We start from the raw sequence: 24151 nt of genomic DNA on the forward strand, positions 1-24151 counted from the left end.
CAAACAAATGATTATAGAATCGAGAGAAAAAAAAAGGAAACAAAATAAGGGACTATTTGCACCTTCCGCTACCGTTATAGTTCCTGTATATCCAGGATCTTGTGTAAAACTTTTATTGTATTGAATGAAAGAAAGAAAGAAAAATGGTTTATTTGGTTCAAACAAATGTTTTACACAATTTAAATTACATACATAATTTATTGAACCAAAATGGCTCCTACTCAGCTTGTATCATGTTCCATACAGAACATGAATGCTGGTATTCTGTAGGAACCATCTTGAAAAGAGCGTCAACCAGGGACGCAATAGACGTATTGGTATAATAAATTCGATTAAAATTCGACTTCTAATACATCTGATGGTAGATGTTGAGTCGAATGAATGAATGAATGAATTAAATATTTCCAATCCGTTACAGTGGTATGAGACAAAATTATGGACCACCGCATCGGTAAAATTATCGATTTATAAGAATTACACTACTTATTTTGACCAAATATTCACTACTGTCGACATAGAACACCATAATATATTCACCTCCGTGCGACAACAGGCTCCTGAAGTTGAGCGGCTTGACGAGGCACGTGGCGCCGTTGAGGTCCCAGATGAGCAGGTCGGCGGCCGTCGTCACCGGGCCAGGGTGTCGCCCGACAGAGTTACTTTGGCTGCTGGTGACATTGACTACGTCACTACACTCACCTCCGTGCGACAACAGGCTCCTGAAGTTGAGCGGCTTGACGAGGCAAGTGGCGCCGTTGAAGTCCCAGATGAGCACCGGGCCAGCGTGTCGCCCGAGAGAGTCAGCTTGCTGCTGGTGACATTGACTACGTCACTACTCACCTCCGTGCGACAAGAGATTCCTGAAGTTGAGCGGCTTGACGAGGCAAGTGGCGTCATTGAGGTCCCAGATGAGCAGGTCGGCGGCCGTCGTCACCGCGGCCAGTGTGTCGCCCGAGAGGGTTAGTTTCGCTGCTGGTGACAATAGGGCTGTGGGAAGAAGTTGTGTGGTATTTATTTAGGTTGCAGTTTGAGCAGCGTTAGTGCCAGGGACATTAGGGCTGTAAATGAGAGAATATTGATGGTCTTTATTTAGGTTGCAGTTTCAGTAGCGTTAGTTTAGTATTAAGAATACAACTGAGCAATCTGTACTATAATATTATAAAGCTGAAGAGTTTGTTTGTTTGTTTACTTGAACGCGCTAATCTCGGGAACTACCGGTCCGATTTGAAAAATTCTTTCAGTGTTAGACAGCCCATTTATTGAGGAAGGCTATAGGCTATATACCATCACGATACGAGTAGCAGGTGCAGAGCAAAAATGAAAAATGTTGCGAAAACGGGTTTTCACGCGTACGAAGTCGCGGGAACAGCTAGTTCATTGATATGGCTAAGTAGAGTTTTTAAATCGACAGTTTCATTGACGGCTACCGATTTAGCGTAGACAGTGCATGACAGTGGTTTCAAGAATAGGTGAGCGTTGTCTCGTGGTGAAGGTCTTATTCGAATTTAGTGTCACCTAATAAAATATGGTGAATTCGTGAACCACACTGAAATATGAACTAATATCTGTGTTTTAACAACAGTCAATAGAGAAATGATTACAAAATTAGTCTATTGAATAGTGTGTTACTTGCTACTATCTTTTTCACCCTTATCGGATGGGGGCATGGGCGTACCATCGGCAACAGTGTTAACTATCCATTGGCTGTCATGTCGTCTCGTTCTATCGCAAAGAATCACCATTTGATGAGAGCGAGAGCAAAAACGGAAATGGATAGTTAACAGTGTGGCCGTGTGTACCTACATGCATGGCCTAGTGGGGAACAAGTCAGGTTTTTTAGGTCAGACAGTTTGACTTAATTACTTCAAAGCGACTTCCAGGGGTAGGGGGGCAAATTCCTCCCCATGCCTCTCCTGGCTACGCCCACCATGGATGGGTGTATTCAATTACCACTTGTAGCCTTACCAATGGGGCACAGCTTCAACTGCCTTATTGATTTTAATGGAAATTGTTTGTATTCTGGCCACTTCGATACAAGCACGTACGCATAGTGCAGATACTGCTATAGTCTGGTCGCAGAGCACGTAGAATTTTGTCCATTGACCCCAAGCTACCCATCCTTATCGCTCGCGCGTAATTATATTGCTGTCGCGACTGTGCGACGGGCGGCCGCAGTGAGTGTGCGAGCGCGACAGCAACATAATTACGTGCGAGCGATAAGGATGGGTAGCTTGGGGTCATTGGAAAAAATTCTACGTGCTCAGTGACCGGGCTTTAGAATAAAACTGTACATTTGTCATCATTAAGAAAAAAACTATTATAGAGTGGGGGTGACTTACCAATGGGAGGTAGTGCGCGAATGGGTTTCGCGCGTCCCAGCCGCCAGGCGTGCAGCGCGCCGTCCGCGCACACCACGCACGCCCAGCGCGCGTCGCACGCGATGCACGACACTGCCGAGCCTGAGGAAACACAGTTACGTACTGTATACACTGTGTACGGGCAAGCCATCGTACATTGCACTTACGCTTACGTTTGCGTCCCACTTTTTGGGCACGCGTTAGTTACTATTTTAAGTATTTTTCTTTATTATAACTCAGTACGTCAACAACCATTCCACGTAACACTACTACTCAAGAAAGATTTGCCACAATAATTCTGTCAGTATTTAACTACAATATAAACTTTACACCTTGGAGATCTTTTCTTCTCGACGTGCTCTTCAACTCTACTTCAACTAACTTCAACTATACTACAATAAACGTATGGCCCTACAGACCATACATTTAACGGTCCTTCGAGCCGGATTCAGTTCAAATGGGAATATTTGAAGTTTGGACATTATAACAATAACGATTCTCGGCATCGATTTCGTAAAAAAAACTACCATAGACACATATTTATTTCATACAGATCAAAACAATTATTGAAAAGAAAAAATGAGTAAAAAATAGGACTTACCCAAATAAGTTTCCCACACTGGATCATTTGAGATGGAGTTGTTGGGGAGCAGCTGGAGTTTTGATAGCGGCCCGTAGTGTGTGTTGCACGCTTTGTTTATGACCTGAAATAAAAACACATAATTTGCAATACATATAACCTAAGCTAGTACTACTACAAGATCCTTGTTTTCAATGCAGCGGTAGAAAAACAATCTTTTTACCGCCTGGAATACTCTGTAACAAGCATTTTTCAACCGTAGAAGCATCAATTCTCTAGATGATAGATGGATAGTGTTTTACAGTATCAAGGTCTCAGCGATATGAGCGTCAAGTCGGCCATTGCGTAAAAGGGAGGGAACGTCATCGCAGATCAGACAGATTTGAAGATGCGCTTGCACAACTCTTTATACAACATTTGTTTCATCTGTATGGCAGTCTTAAATTCCCAGTGGCTCGTACAATAGGTCCCACAGTAACGAGCGCAGGCGCGGGTGTTGGTTGGTCGCGACACGAGAGCAAAGCCGCAGCATTTGTAGTGAAATTCATAGGCTATGCGCTTACGCAACTGTTAAGACAACACCCTTCACTCGAGTAAAATCTTACCTTGGACATTCAGTGGCGCCGGATCCTCGCATCAAAATATTTTTGTAAATAATCTTACTATGCGCTTGCGCAACTACTTAATCATTAAATTATCATGGCTTGTAGACACATAGGGCCTTATTACAAAAAAGTTGAACCCAGAACGAAATTCCGTTGTCTTACTTACTTACGCCAGATTCTCGCAAAGGAACATTTTGTATATCATGGCGCTTAGGGAACTCCCTAGAAAACACATAAGACTTGCAGTCTCTTGATTTACTTCTCACCTGTAGTCTCAAGCTTCCAGCGGCTCGTACAATAGGTCCAGCTGTACCAAGCGCGGGCGCCGGTAATGCTAAGACAGGCGGCGGCGCGGGAGGGGAGGCGTCTCGTCGCGGGCGCAGCGCGGCGGCTTTTATAAACAAACTCCCAAGCTATGTGCTCATGTAGCTACTTAGATAGTCTGGCCTTTAAGTAGTTTTACTTGCGCCAGAACCTCGCGACGGAGCTTTTGTAAGGAACCTCGGGAACTATGCGCTAGCGCAGCTGTTTAGGATGTACCATGTTTCCAGACTTGAGTTGGTTCTCACCTGTAGTCTCAAGCTCCCTGCGGCATGCACAATAGGTCCAACAGTACCAAGAGAGGCCGCGGGAAGCGCAAGACGGTTGGAGGCGCGAGATGGGAGGCATTGCGGCGCGTGCGCAACGCAACCAGGTTTCCAGACTTAAGTTAGTTCTCACCTGAAGTCTCAAGCTTCCAGCAGCTCGTACAATAGGTCCAGCTGTACCTAGCGCGGGCGCAGGTAATGTTAGCACAGGCGGTAGTGCGGACGAAGAGGCATCACAGCGCGGGCGCAGCTTCTTAGAAAGCACGTAGGTCTATAGATACTTGAGTATTAGTCTCACCTGTAATCTCAAGCTTCCAGCGGCTCGTACAATAGGTCCAGCTGTACCAAGCGCGGGCGCAGGTAATGTTAGCACAGGCGGTAGTGCGGACGAAGAGGCATCACAGCGCGGGCGCAGCGTCTTAGAAAGCACCTACGCCTGCAAATACTTGCATATTACAATTACCTGTAACCTCAGGCTTCCGGCAGCTCGTACAATAGGTCCAGCTGTACCAAGCGCGGGCGCAGGTAATGCTAAGACAGGCGGGGGTGCGGGCGGGGAGGCGTCTCGTCGCGGGCACAACGCGGCGGCATTAGTAAACAAACTCACAGACTGTGCTTGCGCCATTGTTACTTAAGTTAAGTCTTACCTTAGGCTTTGGAGCCCTCAGTGAATCCAGATTCTTGCAACAAAACATTTTTGTAAAGAATCTCGCGTGTTATGCGCTTGCGCAACTGCTCAGAAAGTACCTACGCCTGCAAATACTTGCATATTACAATTACCTGTAATCTCAAGCTTCTAGCGGCTCGTACAATAGGTCCGGCAGCCGGCTGTACCAAGCGCAGGCGCCGGTAATGCTAAGACAGGCGGGGGCGCGGGCGGGGAGGCGTCTCGTCGCGGGCGCAGCGCGGCGGCCCGAGGGCCTGGTAGACTCAAACTCCCAGCTCGTACAATAAGCCCAGCAGTACTAAATGCAAGCGCAGATAATACTAAGACGAGTGGAGGCGCGGGCGGAAAGGCATCACAGCGCAAGCACAGCGACTTTTGGAAACAATCACCCTGGCTATGCAACTGCTTAGATAGTACATAGGCGTGCACACCCTTGGGTTAAGTCTCACCTGCAGTCTCAAGCTTCCAGCAGCTCGTACAATAGGTCCAGCTGTACCAAGCGCGGGCGCAGGTAATGCTAACACAGGCGGGGGTGCGGGCGGGGAGGCGTCTCGTTGCGGGAGCAGAACCGCAGCGTTTATAAACAAACTCCCAAGCTAATGCGGTCATGTAGCTACTTCGATAGTCTGGTCTTTGAGTAGTTTTACTTGCGCCAGATCCTCGCGACAGATCTTTTTTAAGGAATCTCGGGGACTATGCGCTAGCGCAGCTGTTTAGGATGTACCATGTTTCCAGACTTGAGTTGGTTCTTACCTGCAGTCTCAAGCTTCCAGCGGCTCGTACAATAGGTCCCGCAGTACCGAGCGCGGGCGCAGGTAATGCTAAGACAGGCGGGGGCGCGGGAGGGGAGGCGTCTCGTCGCGAGCGTAGCGCCCCAGCATTTATAGAGAAACTCACTGGCTATGCGCTTGCGCCATTGTTACTTAAGTAAAGTCTTACCTTAGGTTTTGGAGCCCTCAGTGGACCCAGATCCTCGCTACAAAACATTTTTGTAAAGAATCTCGCGTGTTATGCGCTTGCGCAACTGCTCAGAAAGCACCTACGCCTGCAAATACTTGCGTATTAGTCTTATAGTTAGTTACCTGTAGTCTCAAGCTTCCAGCGGCTCGTACAATAGGTCCAGCTGTACCAAGCGCAGGCGCAGGTAATGCTAAAACAGGCGGCGGCGCGGGAGGGGAGGCGTCTCGTCGCGGGCGCAGCGCGGCGGCTCGCGGGCCTGGTAGTCCGCCCCCACCGCGTTTGCGTAGGCGTTGGTCTAGACCGCTGTAGAGAGAATAAATAAATAAATAATCTTTATTCACAAATATCATTTCCTGTGATGTAATAAACCACAGCTTCTGCACTAGGCTCGCAGGCCTGTGTCGCAGTAGTTGTGTTGAGTGAGCATTACAGATTACATTTACAGATTACAGCTCCGATTCCTTATCAGGTGACTATTATTGTGGTTTTTTAAAGATTATGAATCATAAATATTGTGTGTGTGTGTGTGTGTGTGAGTGTTAGTGTTGAGAAGGGTTAGGTTTTGTAAGGATTTCATAAAATAGTAAGACACAGGTCTTAACGAAACGTCAAGCCGTGAGTACATAATGTAACTCATTAATAAACGTCGCGTTAAGACCCATGTCTTACTATTTTAGTTGAAATGGAACGCGAAAGTTTAAAAGGATTTCATAAACTTAATATTTGCATGTAATGGTATGCTAGCTAGTCGTGGGATTCTGGCAGAGGATTATAGAATTATCTCCACCCTTTTCGGATGTCTTAAAAGGCGACTGAGGGAGAAACATGCGAACGTCTGGTCTTTCTAACTCGTAGAGATTTTAAACTTCCCTGTAAATTGTTGAATCGTGATCCTGGAGTGGAGAATAAGTGTCAAAGACCAACAGGATCAAACTATAAAATACAATACCAACGACTGGTTAAATGGGGAGAGAAGAGTACTGAGGTAGAGCGAGGGGTAAACAGGGGGGAGCGAGAGGTACTAAGGGGGGATTAGGGGGTACTAAGGCAAAGGGAGCGAGGGGTTACTGACAAGGAAGCGAGGGGTACTGCGAAGGGTGTAAGGGGTAAGGGTACTACGGGGACAGCTGGGGTACTGCGGGGACGGCTGGGGTACTGCGGGGACGGCTGGGGTACTGAGGGAACAGCTAGGGGTACTTCGGGGGTACTACTGAGGGGACAATTCGAGGTACTGAGAGGACAATTCGAGGTACTAAGGGGACAATTCGAGGTACTGAGGGGGCAATTCGAGGTACTGAGGGGGCAATTCGAGGTACTAAGGGGACAAGTCGAGGTACTGAGGGGACAAGTCGAGTTACTGAGGGGATAATTCCGGGTACTGCGGGGACAGCTAGGGTACTGCGGGAACAGCTAGGGGTACTGTGGGGATAGCTCAGAGGTACTGAGGGGATAATTCGAGGTACTGAGGGGACAGCTCGAGGTACTGAGGGGACAATTCGAGGTACTGAGGGGACAATTCGACGTACTGAGGGGGCAATTCGAGGTACTAAGGGGACAATTCGAAGTACTGAGAGGACAATTTGAGGTACTGAGGGGATTATTCGAGATACTGACGGGACAATTTGAGGTACTGAAGGGATTATTCGAGGTACAGAGGGGACAATTCGAGGTACTGCGGTACTGACGTGTCGGCGGGGCGCGAGGTGGCGTGGTTGCTGACGTTGGGATGCGTGACGATGTCTGTGCGCACCTCCACGCGGATGCGCGACTTGCTCTGCGAGGACGTGCTGAAGCAGTGCTAGGGGCACCGATGGAGGTGCTAGGGGCACTGATGGAGGTGCTAGGGGTTCTGATGAAAGTGCTAGGGGTACTGATGGAGGTGCTAGGGGCTCTGATGAAAGTGCTAGGGGCACTGATGGAGGTGCTAGGGGCACTGATGGAGGTGCTAGGGGTTCTGATGAAAGTGCTAGGGGTACTGATGGAGGTGCTAGGGGTTCTGATGAAAGTGCTAGGGGTACTGATGGAGAAGCTAGGGGTACTGATGTAGAAGCTAGGGGTACTGACGTGTCGGCGGGGCGCGAGGTGGCGTGGTTGCTGACGTTGGGATGCGTGACGATGTCTGTGCGCACCTCCACGCGGATGCGCGACTTGCTCTGCGATGATGTGCTGAAGCAGTGCTAGGTACACCGATGGAGGTGCTAGGGGCACTGATGGAGGTGCTAGGGGTACCGATGGAGGTACTAGGGGCACCGATGGATGTGCTAGGGGCACTGATGGAGGTGCTAGGGGCACTGATGGAGGTGCTAGGGGTACTGATGGAGGTGCTAGGGGTACTGATGTAAGTGCTAGGGGCACTGATGGAGGTACTAGGGGTACTGACGTGTCGGCGGGGCGCGAGGTGGCGTGGTTGCTGACGTTGGGATGCGTGACGATGTCTGTGCGCACCTCCACGCGGATGCGCGACTTGCAGGGGCACTGATGGAGGTGCTAGTGGCACTGATGGAGGTGCTAGCGGCACCGATGGAGGTACTAGGGGCACCGATGGAGGTGCTAGGGGTACTGATGGAGGTGCTAGGGGTACTGATGAAAGTGCTAGGGGTACTAATGTAAGTCCTAGGGGCACTGATGTAGAAGCTAGGGGTACTGACGTGTCGGCGGGGCGCGAGGTGGCGTGGTTGCTGACGTTGGGATGCGTGACGATGTCTGCGCGAACCTCCACGCGGATGCGCGACTTGCAGGGGCACTGATGGAGATGCTAGGGGCACTGAAGGAGGTGCTAGGGTACTGATGAAAGTGCTAGGGGCACTGATGGAGGTGCTAGGGGCACTGATGGAGGTGCTAGGGGTGCTGATGAAAGTGTTAGGGGCACTGATGGAGGTGCTAGGGGCACTGATGGAGGTGCTAGGGGTACTGATGAAAGTGTTAGGGGCACTGATAGAGGTGCTAGGGGTACTGATGGAGAAGCTAGGGGCACTGATGGAGGTGCTAGGGACACCGATGGAGGTGCTAGAGGCACTGATGGAGGTGCTAGGGGCACTGATGGAGGTGCTAGGGGCACTGATGGAGGTGCTAGGGGCACTGATGAAAGTGCTAGGGGTACTGATGTAAGTGCTAGGGGCACTGATGAAAGTGCTAGGGGTACTGATGTAAGAACTAGAGGTACTGACGTGTCGGCGGGGCGCGAGGTGGCGTGGTTGCTGACGTTGGGATGCGTGACGATGTCTGCGCGCACCTCCACGCGGATGCGCGACTTGCTCTGCGAGGATGTGCTGAAGCAGTGCTCGCCGCCGCCCGGTTGAGAGCCTAGGGACTCGCTGGAAAGAGATAAAACGTATTCAGTACATTAGGGTGGTCCTTATTTTTCGACTTTTGAATTATCCCCGGGGCACTTTCTCATTCGATTATATACCTCTAAATATGAAATTAGCTTTTTTGTTTTTTTTTTGTTAAGATTTAGAGGTCGCTACCAGCTGTCAAAATATTTACAAAAAGCTTTGAAGATCTTAAATCATGGTTTCATAAATGTTTTATTTAAGTGTTTATATCACATTTTACGTGCAAATGAACATCGCATAGATAGAATAGACAATCGCTTCTTGTCCCCTTCTCCCCTCAACCCCTCTTCTGTACCGACCATGGTACCGACGCGTCGAGATACTAACTAGTCAACTCTTATATCTTAAAAATAATTGATTCAAATATGTACATTGTACATAATATCTTAGTTCATAGCAACAACAATAATTTTGTAATATTTTTATTTGGCTTTGGCTAAAAATAAATGAATCTAACAAATACAGATTTTGTGTTTTTACTTAAAATTCAAACCTTTGAAAAATAATGAAAGACTTTCATATGGTATATATTCAAATTACGTGGTGCCCCGCAAAATATAAGAAAAAAAATTTTTTTCGTAGGAATAAGGACCACCCTACAGTACATACTTATAGGATATCTGAGGTGGAATTGTGTAAAACAATCGTAATCATTTGACAGTTTATAACGTACGATAAAGTCAGTTAAACAAAGCGTTTGACAGAATAATCGTACGTTATGAACTGTCAAATGATTACGATTGCTTTACACAATTCCACCTCTGGTCGGGAGTACAAAGTCTGCCTTCGACCTTAAGACGTCTTAGGGCGTCTTCAAATTAAAAGCATGAGGAAGCGTTGCAATGGTGCCACTGTGGCGCACCTAGTAGTGCGTAACTACGTAACCACTACCGTTTGCGTTTGTCACGATATAGTGGCGCTGCAAAATTGTATGAAAGCTAGTAGAGTAGTGCAGCGCTTCCTCACAACCTACAAAGTATTTTTGCTAGAGACTATAGCTTGACTTGATGACATAGATCGACGAGGAGTGCGAAGTACGTTGATGAGTCACAGATTAGTGATTTCGCCGACTTTTCTGTACGTAATCAGCTGACCATGTAGTTTTTTTAGATGAAATTTACATTCACACATACACTTTATTTCTTAGGACCTCCGCGAAAACATGTAATTGTCTAAGGGCCTTGCCACACTGGCGGATTGCAAGCGGAGCGGCGGGCACGCCCAGTAAACGCTTGCGATCCGCCAGTGTGGCAAGGCCCTAACAGTCAATCGACAAGCCAAAGGTCGAACTTAACAGCCATCTAATAATTTAATAATTAACTTTTGAAAAAATAAAACCGACTTCAAATGCGTGAACACAAAAAAAAACTAAAAATTAAAAATATTGCGTATAAAAAAGTTCATCCCCAATTTTCCACCCTTGGGGGTGAAATATTTTCTTCAAATTCGCATGAAACCACCCTTTTGATAATACCTATTCAACAAAAAAATAATCATTCAAATTGATTTATAATCGGCGGAGATATTGCGTATAAAAAAGTTCATCCCCAATTTTCCACCCTTGTTTTTTCTATTATTAAATTTAAATGGGACCACCCTTGAGGTATTACCTATACGCCGAAAAAAGATTTGTTCAAATCGGTTCATAATTGGCGGAGTTATCGCGTAACAAACATAGAAAAAAAAAACATACGGGTCGAATTGAGAACCTCCTCCTTTTTTGAAGTCGGTTGAAAACTAGCGCAATTTTTTCAAAAAAATATACAACTACATATAATACAGTGCAATAAACTCACTTGGCATCAGCGTGCGTGAGCGGTATGAACACGGGCGTGATGCGGCGCTTGCCGTCCGACGTCCGCGTCTCGATCTGGCGGTCGATGGGCCGCAGCGTCGTGCTCGCCGAGCTCACGGGCGAAGGAGTCAGGATTGGCTTCGACTGAAACGTTACACAGTTGATTGAACTCAATCTATACTTATAATAATATTATAAAGCTGAAGAGTTTGTTTGTTTGTTTGCTTGAACGCGCTAATCTCCGGAACTACCGGTCCGATTTGAAAAATTCTTTCAGTGTTAGATAGCCCATTTATCGAGGAAGGCTATAGGCTATACAACATCACGCGACGATCAATAGGAGCAGAGCAACAATGAAAAATTTTGCGAAAACGGGTTTTCTCGCGTACGAAGTCGCGGGCACAGCTAGTGTTAATATAAAAACTAATAAAAAATAGAAAAGAAAGGAAGAACGAAAAATCTTTATTTGACATAAAACATACAAGTATTTTTCGCTACCAATCGATCAACATGGAAAGCATTGGGGGAGGCCTATGTTCAGCAGTGGACGTCCTGTGGCTGAAATGATGATGATGATGATACAAGTATTTTAATTGTTAAATTGTTTTTAAAATAAGATGCTTCTGAATTTGGGAGCGCAATAAACATATCCCAAAAATAAATCGCTCACTAGTGAGCGTGTTTGATGTAAATTCACACTAGGCCCTCAGACTCACTTTCGGTTCAAACAGGTTTTTCTACATCCCATCATACGTCTTACAGCTTACATACAAAACTATAACTGTTTCGACGAAGCATAAAAGGACTAAAAAATGGCGTCACAGCAGGTCTATACCATAACGCTGTTTCGAATCTATCTGTCACCGTCACTCGTGCTAGTATTTTGCTTTGCGTGTGAGGGATGGCAACATTCGAAATTTCGGAGTAACCTTACAGCATTCATTTTCATTCCCAAACTTACTTGAGACTTGTCGCTCTTAGGAGTGGACTCCTCGCGGGCTTCCCTCTTGGCCTCCTGTTTCTCCCGCGCCAGCAGGATCTCAGTACACTCCACCAGCAGGTTGGAAGATAAGTCCGCACCAGACTCGTTAGCTAGACACTTGACGTAGAAGGGCAAGCTATATCGACTGACGGACGGACTGACCGACGGATTAGCAAGCTGAAGTGGCAATGCACAGGGCACATAGTACGCAGAACTGACGGCCGATGGGGCAGCAAGGTTCTGGAATGGAGGCCGCGTACCGGAAAACGCAGCGTGAGACGTCCACCCACAAGGTGGACCGACAACATCATAAAGGTAGCAGGAAGGCGCTGGACGCAGGCCGCTACCAATCGATCAACAAGGAATCGTTGGGGGAGGCCTATATTCAGCAGTGAACGTCCTATGCAGCTATGATTCATTGTCTCTTTCGTATCTTACCTGAGACTTGTCGCTCTTAGGAGTGGACTCCTCGCGGGCTTCCCTCTTGGCCTCCTGTTTCTCCCGCGCCAGCAGGATCTCAGTACACTCCACCAGCAGGTTGGAAGATAAGTCCGCACCAGACTCGTTAGCTAGACACTTGACGTAGAAGGGCAAGCTATATCGACTGACGGACGGACTGACCGACGGATTAGCAAGCTGAAGTGGCAATGCACAGGGCACATAGTACGCAGAACTGACGGCCGATGGGGCAGCAAGGTTCTGGAATGGAGGCCGCGTACCGGAAAACGCAGCGTGGGACGTCCACCCACAAGGTGGACCGACAACATCATAAAGGTAGCAGGAAGGCGCTAGACGCAGGCCGCTACCAATCGATCACCATGAAATCATTGGGGGAGGCCTATGTTCAGCAGTGGACGTCCTATGGCTGAAATGATGATGATGATTCATTGTCTCTCTCGTATCTTACCTGAGACTTGTCGCTCTTAGGCGTGGACTCCTCGCGGGCTTCCCTCTTGGCCTCCTGTTTCTCCCGCGCCAGCAGGATCTCAGTACACTCCACCAGCAGGTTGGAAGATAAGTCCGCACCGGACTCGTTGGCTAGGCACTTGCCTTAGAAGGGCAAGCTATATCGATGGACGGACGGACGGACCGACGGATTAGCAAGCTGAAGTGGCAATGCACAGGGCACATAGTACGCAGAACTGACGGCCGATGGGGCAGCAAGGTTCTGGAATGGAGGCCGCGTACCGGAAAACGCAGCGTGGGACGTCCACCCACAAGGTGGACCGACAACATCATAAAGGTAGCAGGAAGGCGCTAAAGTCTGTTCGCCGAGAGTTGATAAATATTATGAAATGTCTTGCAATAGCGACTGTCGCTTAATTATCGCATTCTGTATGGCGGGCGTCGTTTGTCACAACGCGCACTGAGTACCATGGTACGAGCCACGCAGCTGTCGTCAAGCGCCCCAGCCGGCGGGCCGCAATGTGTGAAACGGAATAGATTTATTTTACATAAGACCGAAATGAATGGTATGACAGTGGGTAGGGCTTTGCCCAACATTGGGATACACTATAAGCCACTTGATAATAATGAAATACTTTTTATCCAACACATGGACGCCACGTGTTTGATCCGTATCCCCACGTATGCCCTAACTGGAATAATTCCCGTAAATTTAAAAGAGATAATAATGATTATCTACCAACTTTTTCATTATATCGACAAAAATAATTAGCGGGCCGCAATTTATAATGAGTTTAGAACCTCTGATATTTAATTTTTTTTATCAACTCTCGGCGAACAGACTTTAGACGCAGGCCGCTACCAATCGATCAACAAGGAATCGTTGGGGGAGGCCTATGTTCAGCAGTGAACGTCCTATGCAGCTATGAGTCATTGTCTCTCTCGTATCTTACCTGAGACTTGTCGCTCTTAGGCGTGGATTCCTCGCGGGCTTCCCTCTTGGCCTCCTGTTTCTCCCGCGCCAGCAGGATCTCAGTGCACTCCACCAGCAGGTTGGAAGATAAGTCCGCAGCGGACTCGTTAGCTAGGCACTTGCCTTAGAAGGGCAAGCTACACTCAACATCAAATAAACCGCACCTTCCGCGACGCGAACTTTAAAGATTTTCTTCTGACACAATCATGGTGTCCCAACAACATTCATGTTATTTGAAAGCCCAATAAATATCCTTAAAGAAAATCACATTTAATTTCTTAATAAATGATTAAAACATGAGACCTCACTTTGGGCTCACCTCTGGGATCAATTAGACCAAATTTTATGGTTATAAAACCAAATAATGATCACACGTGTCCTCTTTAATAAATGCATAGCGATTAATCACAACTTAGCAGTTTTATAGCCATAAAAGTTGGCTCAAGCGTTACTACCTATTTTTTGAAGATGTGACTCTGGATCCTTCTAAAGACACATTTTTGGGGTAAAAACCTTTCTTTTAATGAAATGAAGTTTAGAACTAGGCTTTTAAATGGTGCCAATATTGGTGGGAAGAGGGGATCCATACGTCTGAAAGTGTTTGTCGCGGGAGGTGCGATTTATTTGATGTCGAGTGTATGTATATCGACGGACGGACGGACGGACCGACGGATTATCAAGCTGAAGTGGCAATGGGCAGGGCACATAGTACGCAGAACTGATGGCCGATGGGGCAGCAAGGTTCTGGAATGGAGGCCGCGTACCGGAAAACGCAGCGTGGGACGTCCACCCACAAGGTAGACCGACGACATCATAAAGCAGGAAGGCGCTGGACGCAGGCCGCTACCAACCGATCAACATGGAATCATTGGGGGAGGCCTATGTTCAGCAGTGGACATCCTATGGCTGAAATGATGATGATGATTCATTGTCTCTCTCGTATCTTACCTGAGACTTGTCGCTCTTAGGCGTGGACTCCTCGCGGGCTTCCCTCTTGGCCTCCTGTTTCTCCCGCGCCAGAAGGATCTCAGTACACTCCACTAGCAGGTTGGAAGATAAGTCCGCACCAGACTCGTTGGCTAGGCACTTGCCTTAGAAGGGCAAGCTATATCGACGGACGGACGGACGGACCGACGGATTAGCAAGCTGAAGTGGCAATGGACAGGGCACATAGTACGCAGAACTGATGGCCGATGGGGCAGCAAGGTTCTGGAATGGAGGCCGCGTACCGGAAAACGCAGCGTGGGACGTCCACCCACAAGTTGGACCGACAACATCATAAAGTCGCCGCTACCAATCGATCAACATGGAATCATTGGGGGAGTTCAGCAGTGGACATCCTATGGCTGAAATGATGATGATGATTCATTGTCTCTCTCGTATCTTACCTGAGACTTGTCGCTCTTAGGCGTGGACTCCTCGCGGGCTTCCCTCTTGGCCTCCTGTTTCTCCCGCGCCAGCAGGATCTCAGTACACTCCACCAGCAGGTTGGAAGATAAGTCCGCACCAGATTCGTTTGCTAGACATTTGCCGTAGATTTTCTCGTAGAATGCGTTCTGAAAATATTAATTAAGGAATGAAGAAGGACACTTCATTTAAAATATAGAGGTTGACACAAAATGAATGCGGATTGCGCAACCCTTTTGCGACGTCTCAAATAGTTCCATATAAGATAAAAATTAAAACCGACTCCAAAAAACCTACACTAAAAAAGTAGAAAAATAATTACTAATTACCTACTTATTTATTAGGACGAATTATTAATATTTATCCAGCAGTGGACTGTAAAGGGCTGTTGATGATGATGATGATTAATATTTATGTAGGTATACCATGATTGATACTTCTGGAGTCGGTGCCAAGATTATGAAACATGTAAAGTTTGCCTGCACCGACTCCAAAAGTATCAATCATGGTATACCTACATAAATATTAATCATCATCATCATCAACAGCCCTTTACAGTCCACTGCTGGATAAATATTAATAATTCGTCCTAATAAATAAGTAGGTAATTAGTAATTATTTTTCTACTTTTTTAGTGTAGGTTTTTTGGAGTCGGTTTTAATTTTTTTTATAAAATTTTACTTATTTCTTGCTTTTTAGTTAACTAATTATTACCTTGATGTTACCACTGAAGGTAGGCAGTACATTGAGACCATATTCTTAATGTATATTATAAAAAAGTTCATCCCCAATTTTCCACCCTTGGGGGTGAAATATTTTCTTCAAATTCACATGAAACCACTCTTTTGATAATACCTATTCAACAAAAAAATAATCGTTCAAATTGGTTCATAATCGGCGGAGATATTGCGTATAAAAAAGTTCATCCCCAATTTTCCACCCTTGGGGGTTGTTTTTTTATTATTAAATTTAAATGGGACCACCCTTGAGGTATTACCTATACGCTGAAAAAAGATTTGTTCAAATCGGTTCATAATTGGCGGAGTTATCGCGTAACAAACATAGAAAAAAAAAAAAAAAAAAAAAAAAAAAAAAAAAACATACGGGTCGAATTGAGAACCTCCTCCTTTTTTTGAAGTCGGTTGAAAACAATGTCATAGAACGTGCGTGTACGTCTACGAGTATGGACCGACATTTCGACCTTTATTTTAACAGCAGTTTTTTTGTTGTATACGAAATAAAAGCCATTTGGCTTTGGCTTTTATGAGCTTGAATTACCAGTGTATGTAATTCCTCGTTAATAACAAATATAACAATTATAAAAAAAAATACTGTTAAACATCCAAGTATTTACCTTCTCTTCCATAGTAAGCGGTGTGCCGATTTCTTTGTTAGTAAACTGTATACAGGCCACGGTGCCATCAGAACTGCACGCTAGGAGATTTAGACCTGTAAAAAGAAAATTGTGAATTAGACCAGATGATCAGTTCTGAGCTCTTTCATTCACGATTATATTGCTGTTGAAACTTTAGTATAGCTCACGGAACCTTTAGTATAACTGACAGAACCTCCAGTATAGCTCACGGACCCTTCAGTATAGCTCACGGAACCTTCAGTATAGCTCACCGTCCGAGCTCCAGGACAGGTCCAACACGCTGTCGGTGAACAAGTCGTGCACGACCACCAGAGGCCGCTTGAGCGACGTGAGCCAGATGGAGAGCGCCCGGTCGAGTGACCCCGCGGCTGTGGTCCCTTCAGTATAGCTCACGGAAACTTCAGTATAGCTCACGGAACCTACAGTATAGCTCACGGAACCTTCAGTATAGCACACGGAGCCTTCAGTATAGCTCACCGTCAGAACTCCAGGACAGGTCCAGAACGCTGTCAGTGAACAGGTCGTGCACGACCACCAGAGGCCGCTTGAGCGACGTGAGCCAGATGGAGAGCGCCCGGTCGCGGCTGTGGACCCTTCAGTATAGCTCACGGACCTTTCAGTATAGCTCACGGAACCCCCAGTATAGCTCATGGAACCTTCAGTATAGCTCACGTAACCTTCAGTAGCTCACGGAACCTACAGTATAGCTCACGGAACCTGCAGTATAGCTCACGGAACCTACAGTATAGCTCACGGAACCTGCAGTATAGCTCACGGAACCTACAGTATAGCTCACGGAACCTTCAGTATAGCTCACCGTCAGAACTCCAGGACAGGTCCAACACGCTGTCGGTGAACAAGTCGTGCACGACCACCAGAGGCCGCTTGAGCGACGTGAGCCAGATGGAGAGCGCCCGGTCGCAGCTGTGGACCCTTCAGTATAGCTCACGGAGCCGTCGGTATAGCTCATGGAACGGTAATTGGAACCTTCAGTATAACTCACGGAACCTCCAGTATGGCTCACGGAACCTTCAGTATAGCACACGGAACTTTCAGTATTGCTCACGGAAATTTCAGTATATCTCACGGAACCTTTAATAAAGCTCACGGACTGACTTACTGACTTATGGTCCTATGTCCCCTAGATGGGGCAGAGGGCGTTCACAACAGTCCTCCATATCGTTCGGTCTAGCTCACGGAAATTTCAGTATAGCTCACGGAACCTTCAGTATAGCTCACGGAAACTTCAGTATAGCTCACGGAACCTTCATTATAGCTCACCGTCCGAGCTCCAGGACAGGTCCAACACGCTGTCGGTGAACAAGTCGTGCACGACCACCAGAGGCCGCTTGAGCGACGTGAGCCAGATGGAGAGCGCCCGGTCACGTGATCCAACTGCGGCGCAGCAGCACTTCTTGCCTTCTTTAACGAATATGTTGTTGTTGAACCGCTGGAAAGGAATAATAAATGTTTTTAGACATTTTACATTGCCCCATGTATTGTGAAATTGAACATTAATTCTTAACCAGGTCTAAAAAGAAAGTAATTGGTTTACAATCATATCTTCACAGCATAAGGTTTAAATTGATGTGGTATCTGTGGATACCTGAGCCTGGTTAAGGGTTTTAAATAAGCGATCAGAGGTTAAGATCAAAGACAATCTTATGCTTAAGCAACTGCCAAAAGAAACTTTCTTTGAATGTTTTCTCGCATGTCGTGGTTCTTTCGGATTGACTAATGAAAATGGTTTCCTATAACGGGCTCATGCATTACAGAAATGCGTGCCACTTTGAATGGAGGTCAGAACCATCAATGAAAATGAGCCAATGTTGTATCGGACTGTCGATTCTAGGGTCCGATCGCCTCTAGAGTATTGCAGCTGGAGGGGTTAATGGGATTGTAGTAGATATACTTATGATGGAATCATTAGTTCTTTTAAAAAAAAAATTGTGATTATTTTGGCGTATGCGACTGCAATTTTCTATTTTACAAATAGGCTTTTGAAAGCGATTTTATGTTAGCATGGTTAAGCACATTTTCACAAATAAATTGATGTAATTTGCTGCATCTGTAGAACTTACCGCACACGTAACAGCCTTCCTGTGTCCCACGAAGTCCTTGTCGCAGCGCCAGCCGTCTCTCTCCACCACTTGCGCGGTGGGCCCGCCGCCATTCATTGCGTGTGCCGATAACACGTACTGACCGTCAGGCGACCATGATAGCCGGAGGACGTGGGTCGTTCCTGGAAGATAATACGAGGTATAAAGTACATAGATGAAACTATAGCAGTGGGTCTAGACAAAGTGCAAATTATAATCGCAAACCTGTCGAAAAGTGGTCGAAAAGCCCCTTTTTTGTATGGAGTTTTGACGGATTCGATTTTCGATTCGATCAAAAAGTGCGTTTTGTCTAGGGGGGCTGAACCAATAAGACATAGCTAGGTGGCATGTGTCATAGAGGTATAGACCACAAATAGCACTCTTGAAGTCTGTTTAACATTGTGGTAATTTAGGCTTAGAGTAAGTCAAAGGGTTTTTACTTTTTACTGCTTCTGTATTTTAATTCAGGTGTCTTTTACAATGATAATGATTTGTTAGCTCAAGATTTTTCTCAACAAAATAAGGTCTAGAAGGAGATTTTATCATAGAGATTATATTTTAATTAAAACCATTAATTACCTCCACACTCCTCAAAGGGCTCAGTGATTACAGTTTCTGGTGCCCAGTCAGCAGTCTTCCATACCCTGAGTGATTTGTCGTCCGATTGAGATGCTAGGTATTTTCCAACCTGCAATTAAAATGTTAAAACTGTGTAATTAGAATTGTAGGGTACATAGGGTTCCCAACCCTCCCGGATTGCCCGGGAGACTCCAGAAATAATGGATAACCTCCCGACCTCCCGGAGAGCAATATTTTCTCCGGTATTTCTAAAAATTAAATGCATCCATTGCTGCTCGTACTTGTTTATAAATTTTATCTTTAAAAGAACCAATCACATGGACCAGCATTACTAAACTCCAGGAATTATTAAATATTGACATAGATAGTGACAAATTGTACGATGAGGTTGGACTTTTGCGTGAGGTGCAACCACATCTTATTGAAGAAAATCGAGTGGATTTACGCTGGGTTGACTTCTTTACGAAATCGAAAGACAGAAATCCCTGTCCTGAATTAAAAAAAATGGTCACGTTTGTTCTTTGCATTCCTGTCTCTATTAATGCTTCATTCGAGCGCGTATTCAGCGTGATGGAGCAACTATGGAGCAAGCCCCCCCCCCCCACAATTCTCCCGGGTTGGTCCTTTCAAGAGTTGGCAACCCTAAGGGTACATGATTTAGACACTCGATACAAATCAATATCTACACTTACAGGGTCCCATGCAACACCTTTCACCAGACCGGTGTGTCCGTTGAGAACACACACCATCTCCGGAAACTTCTCAGCGTTCCATATTATGATGGTGTTGTCCACGCTGCAGCTGGCCAGCCACTTGTCCAGCGGAGACCAGGCCAAATCCAGGACGTCACCTGAAAAATTAGATTCCAGACATGAATTGAAATGCTCCTATAAAATCATTAATAAAACTTACAAATATAATAAGGAAGTGTTTGTTTAAAGTGATATTTTCAGTAAGGTAGCAGATGACATCATAAAGGTAGCAGGAAGGCGCTGGACGCAGGCCGCTACCAACCGGGCAACATGGAAAGCATTGGGGGAGGCCTATTTTCAGCAGTGTCAGTCAGGCCTATGGCTGAGATGATGATGATGATTATCAGAAAGAGAATTAATGTCAAAATAACAACAATGTCAAATGTCAAAATAACAATTTATTCCTATTCCTCGATTAGATCACAGTATGGTGAATGGGTTCACATAAATATATACGAACCAGCATGTCCCCTTAGCGTTGACAAGCATCTCCAAGTCTCAGCCTTGTGCTTGCCCTGCGCTCCGGCAGCCACACTCAGCCCCCACACCATAACCAGGCGGTCATCTCCACCGGACGCCAGGTACCGCCCAGCGTTGCTCCATCGCACACAATTTACACAGGCTGAAATGGAGAGAACAATCAATTTATCATATTGTACACCCAAAAACGGTGATTTTAAAAAAAAATTAATATAAATAACGACGACGAAAGGTAAGAGGTTTTTTATGCAAGAAAGTATGTGCTAAGTTAGCAAAATTTGATTAGTAAAAGACTTGTATATTTTTTATAAGAACTAGCAACCTATTTTGAAATATTTGGTTAAAAGTAATTTAAAATGTACATTTCCAAACTGAATAAAATTAATTTATTGGGGTACCTAAGTGATTGTCCATTTGGCAAAGCATTTTCGGGATGTTCGGATCCACCTCCACTGACTCGAATAAAACCGAGTTAAGGTTCCACACGACGACCCGGCCGGAGTCCCCGCCTTGCCCGCCGGTCGCGAAACGCTTCCCAGCGGGGTGGATGTCCACCGAAAATATTGGTTTGTCTGAAAAATACAACTTTGTTTACCACTTCTTATAGGCTACCAATAATTGGTTCAAAATGTCCATTAATCCGACGTTCATACACTCTTACCGTCATGATTGACCCAACTAGGTTTCAGGAGCTTCATTTATAACTATTTAAAATGAAAAATTTGCGAAAATAAGGCATAAAATTGATAAAAACAGTCGATTTATTTATTTCCATAAAATGTCAATGAAATGACAGCTGGCGTGCATACCGCCCGGCATTTTTTTATTCGTCCAGAAATCAAAGCAAAATGGAGCTTGTTCTCTAATTTTTTTTCCCAAAGCTGAACAACAGAAACGAACAGAAAAGAACAAGCATCTCTTTCAAAATAGCCGTCTTTTTAGCGCAGTCGCTAGCAAAGCCAAGCCACCAATGATATTAAAAAACTTTTGTTTTTATGTAATATCATTGCAAGCCACGTAGTCGCAACGCAACCGCAAGCAGAAGCTAGAATAGAAGCTTGGCTAGAAATAACAGAGCCAGCACATAATTCATACGAAGTAGCAGAGGCCACATCTATTAGCTTCAGGAGCAGATGGCAGAGCTCTGCTGCAGATAGTGGTGGGCGAGTCCTTCGCCTCATTCGTAGCGCTTGCTTGTAAAATACCTATACTTAGTCGTGGAATTTATGATTTTTTCCTTTGCGCTCTAAAAAAAAACTAATAGTCAAGCTGACATTGACATAACTGACTGACAGGAGTGACAGGTGCAGTGATGTTCTTGATACGGCAATTGCCGTAATATACGGCATTCAGGCATCTTAGGCACCATAAATACGGTATACGGCAGCACTTTCATTACCGTATCAAAATATACGGCAATTGATTAAAGTAGAGTTTTATGAGTTTTTCATGAGTATGAGTAAACAAAAAAAAATATTTCGTCTAATGGAACGCACCAACTTGTAAACCATAGATGAAGTAGAAGCGCCACGAAAAGAAACGTCAACAGAATTCAACCAAATGCAACCTTATCTCCGAGATTTTAATGTCTAAAATCGTTTGTTCCTCATTTTGGTAGATTCTTCACTTTTATTCGGGTAGGTTCTATGATTAAACTTTTCAAAACCTTTAAAAGTGAAGAATTAAATAAGTAAGTTTAAAAGTAGTTTACGTATAGTACATAAGACATCAACATTTTTTTAATTTAAACTTTCCAAATAAACATACAATACGGCAATTTTTCACCTGAATGTCTCCAACTTCCTCATTGGCCCTACAGCAATTCCAAGCATACCATCAATAAAAGCCTAATTAGAGTCATCAAACCTCTCAGTCATTCAATTAGAGCCATTAGAACTTCATAACTATGAGTTGTTTTCTGTGTGTAAGCTGAGGACACGTGTCCCCAGCTGACACATCTGTATCTTCGTAAATATTTATGCTACGATAATGTATTATACCTCAAAAATTACAGTCGAATCCAAATAGTAGGCTTTCCACTTTTCAAGACTTTAGCTCAAATACTGTTAAAACCACGATCAAAAAACTATGTGCGAGCTGGAGTACCGTGTCTCCAGCTTACACATCTGTATCTTTGTAAATATTTAAGCTACATCAATGTTTTATATCTCATAAATTAAAGTCGAATAAAAAAACCCGACTTCAAATCTTTCAAAGCTTTATCTCGAACCGTTTTCGAACTACGAACCGATATGTATGTGTAAGCTGGTGACACGTAACACACGGTGGATTATTAAAACCGTATAAGTTAGAGTTGCGTTTTAAAGATCAAATAATTCGTTATAATTAAAGTACACACGAGACATAATTTCAAATCTCTAGGCCTCTTAGTTTCAGAATTAAAAGCCAAAAACTATTTTCCCGCCAAATAATTCAAATAATGTGGGTCGACTGCGACGTTGCCGTTCCGTGCGTCCACTAGAGCAGTCGAATTTGAACCTAAAAACTAGTAGCGTTTGAATCATTTTTATTTGTAGTTTAAATAATTTAATTTCGATTATAAGAATTTTAGACTAGGAGCCGGCTGATTTGTGTATTGAGTACCTAATAACCTATATTTTATAAATAAATAATAATAAATAATGGTTGAGTCCCGGGAAAGGACGTAGGATAGATTTTATCCCGGTTTTTGAAATATGATAAAGATTTTCATCATCATCATAAATCATCTGAAAATTATAAATAACTTGAAAAAATCGAGTATTCGGGTAGCCCTAGTGATACTCTACCTCTGGGCTTCGGCTTGACAGTACTTTTTGGGAAACCTTGTATATGTCGTTATGTTCGCTTATTCTTGTAGTTAATTTTTTTTTATTTGATTCTTCAACAGAAGAAGAATTCAATGAGGGTTTTCGCGATTGGAAAATCCGCCAGATGGCAATACGTAGACGCGAGGTCCAAATGCTGCATGATTGGTTATTTTTGACATGACATTGACAGATATGTCAAAATCCACCAATAACGCAGCATTTGGACCTCGCGTCTACTTATTGCCATCTGGCGGATTTTTCAATCGCGAAAACCCTCATTGTCAACTGTGTTTGTCATAGAGCAAAATCTGTTTGTAACCATAGAGCAAAATATAGTTGTTGCCCATTTTTGCCACTTGACGTAGCAGAATCGTGGGACTTCACGGTATTTAAATAAAAATTAAAGTGGTTGCGTTTAGAAACGCCACAAATATTTGAGCCTTTGGAAACAAGTTCGTTACTTGTATATTAAAATATAATTTTGTTTTACCTAGCTTTTTCTTATTAATAAAATATAGGTTATTAGGTACTCAATACACAAATCAGCCGGCTCCTAGTCTAAAATTCTTATAATCGAAATTAAATGATTTAAACTACAAATAAAAATGATTCAAACGCTACTAGTTTTTAGGTTCAAATTCGACTGCTCTAGTGAACGCACGGAACGGCAACGTCGCAGTCGACCCACATTATTTGAATTATTTGGCGGGAAAATAGTTTTTGGCTTTTAATTCTGAAACTAAGAGGCCTAGAGATTTGAAATTATGTCTCGTGTGTACTTTAATTATAACGAATTATTTGATCTTTAAAACGCAACTCTAACTTATACGGTTTTAATAATCCACCGTGTGTTATGTGTCACCAGCTTACACATACATATCGGTTCGTAGTTCGAAAACGGT

At 44.7% G+C, this 24151-nt stretch overlaps 1 protein-coding gene across 1 annotated transcript; it reads right to left on the minus strand.

The window, feature by feature from the left end:
- Nucleotides 1–8532: 8532 nt before the first annotated feature.
- Nucleotides 8533–21234, minus strand: LOC135072170 (protein HIRA). Its single transcript, XM_063966126.1, has 15 exons — nucleotides 21101–21234; nucleotides 20838–21011; nucleotides 20420–20581; nucleotides 19900–20057; nucleotides 19208–19316; nucleotides 18611–18771; nucleotides 17811–17979; nucleotides 16509–16603; nucleotides 15136–15303; nucleotides 14696–14833; nucleotides 13728–13865; nucleotides 13251–13380; nucleotides 12776–12918; nucleotides 10888–11030; nucleotides 8533–9070 (listed from the first exon to the last, which is right to left on the minus strand). Exons 1-15 carry the CDS (start codon nucleotides 21135–21137, stop codon nucleotides 8533–8535), a joined length of 2463 nt encoding a protein of 820 aa, XP_063822196.1. The 5' UTR covers nucleotides 21138–21234.
- Nucleotides 21235–24151: the final 2917 nt, after the last annotated feature.

Source organism: Ostrinia nubilalis, chromosome 5 (assembly GCF_963855985.1).
Source record: "Ostrinia nubilalis chromosome 5, ilOstNubi1.1, whole genome shotgun sequence".
In the NCBI taxonomy this organism is placed as follows: domain Eukaryota; kingdom Metazoa; phylum Arthropoda; class Insecta; order Lepidoptera; family Crambidae; genus Ostrinia; species Ostrinia nubilalis.

Excerpts from the sequence above, each read along its gene's own strand:
- LOC135072170 (XM_063966126.1), bottom strand. The coding sequence starts at position 21,137 with ATGAAGCTCCTGAAACCTAGTTGGGTCAATCATGACG. Across the intron at positions 20,058-20,419 it reads AACGCTAAGGGGACATGCTG|GTGACGTCCTGGATTTGGCC; the intron begins GTTCGTATATAT and ends CTAATTTTTCAG. Across the intron at positions 17,980-18,610 it reads GGAAGGCTGTTACGTGTGCG|CGGTTCAACAACAACATATT; the intron begins GTAAGTTCTACA and ends ATTCCTTTCCAG.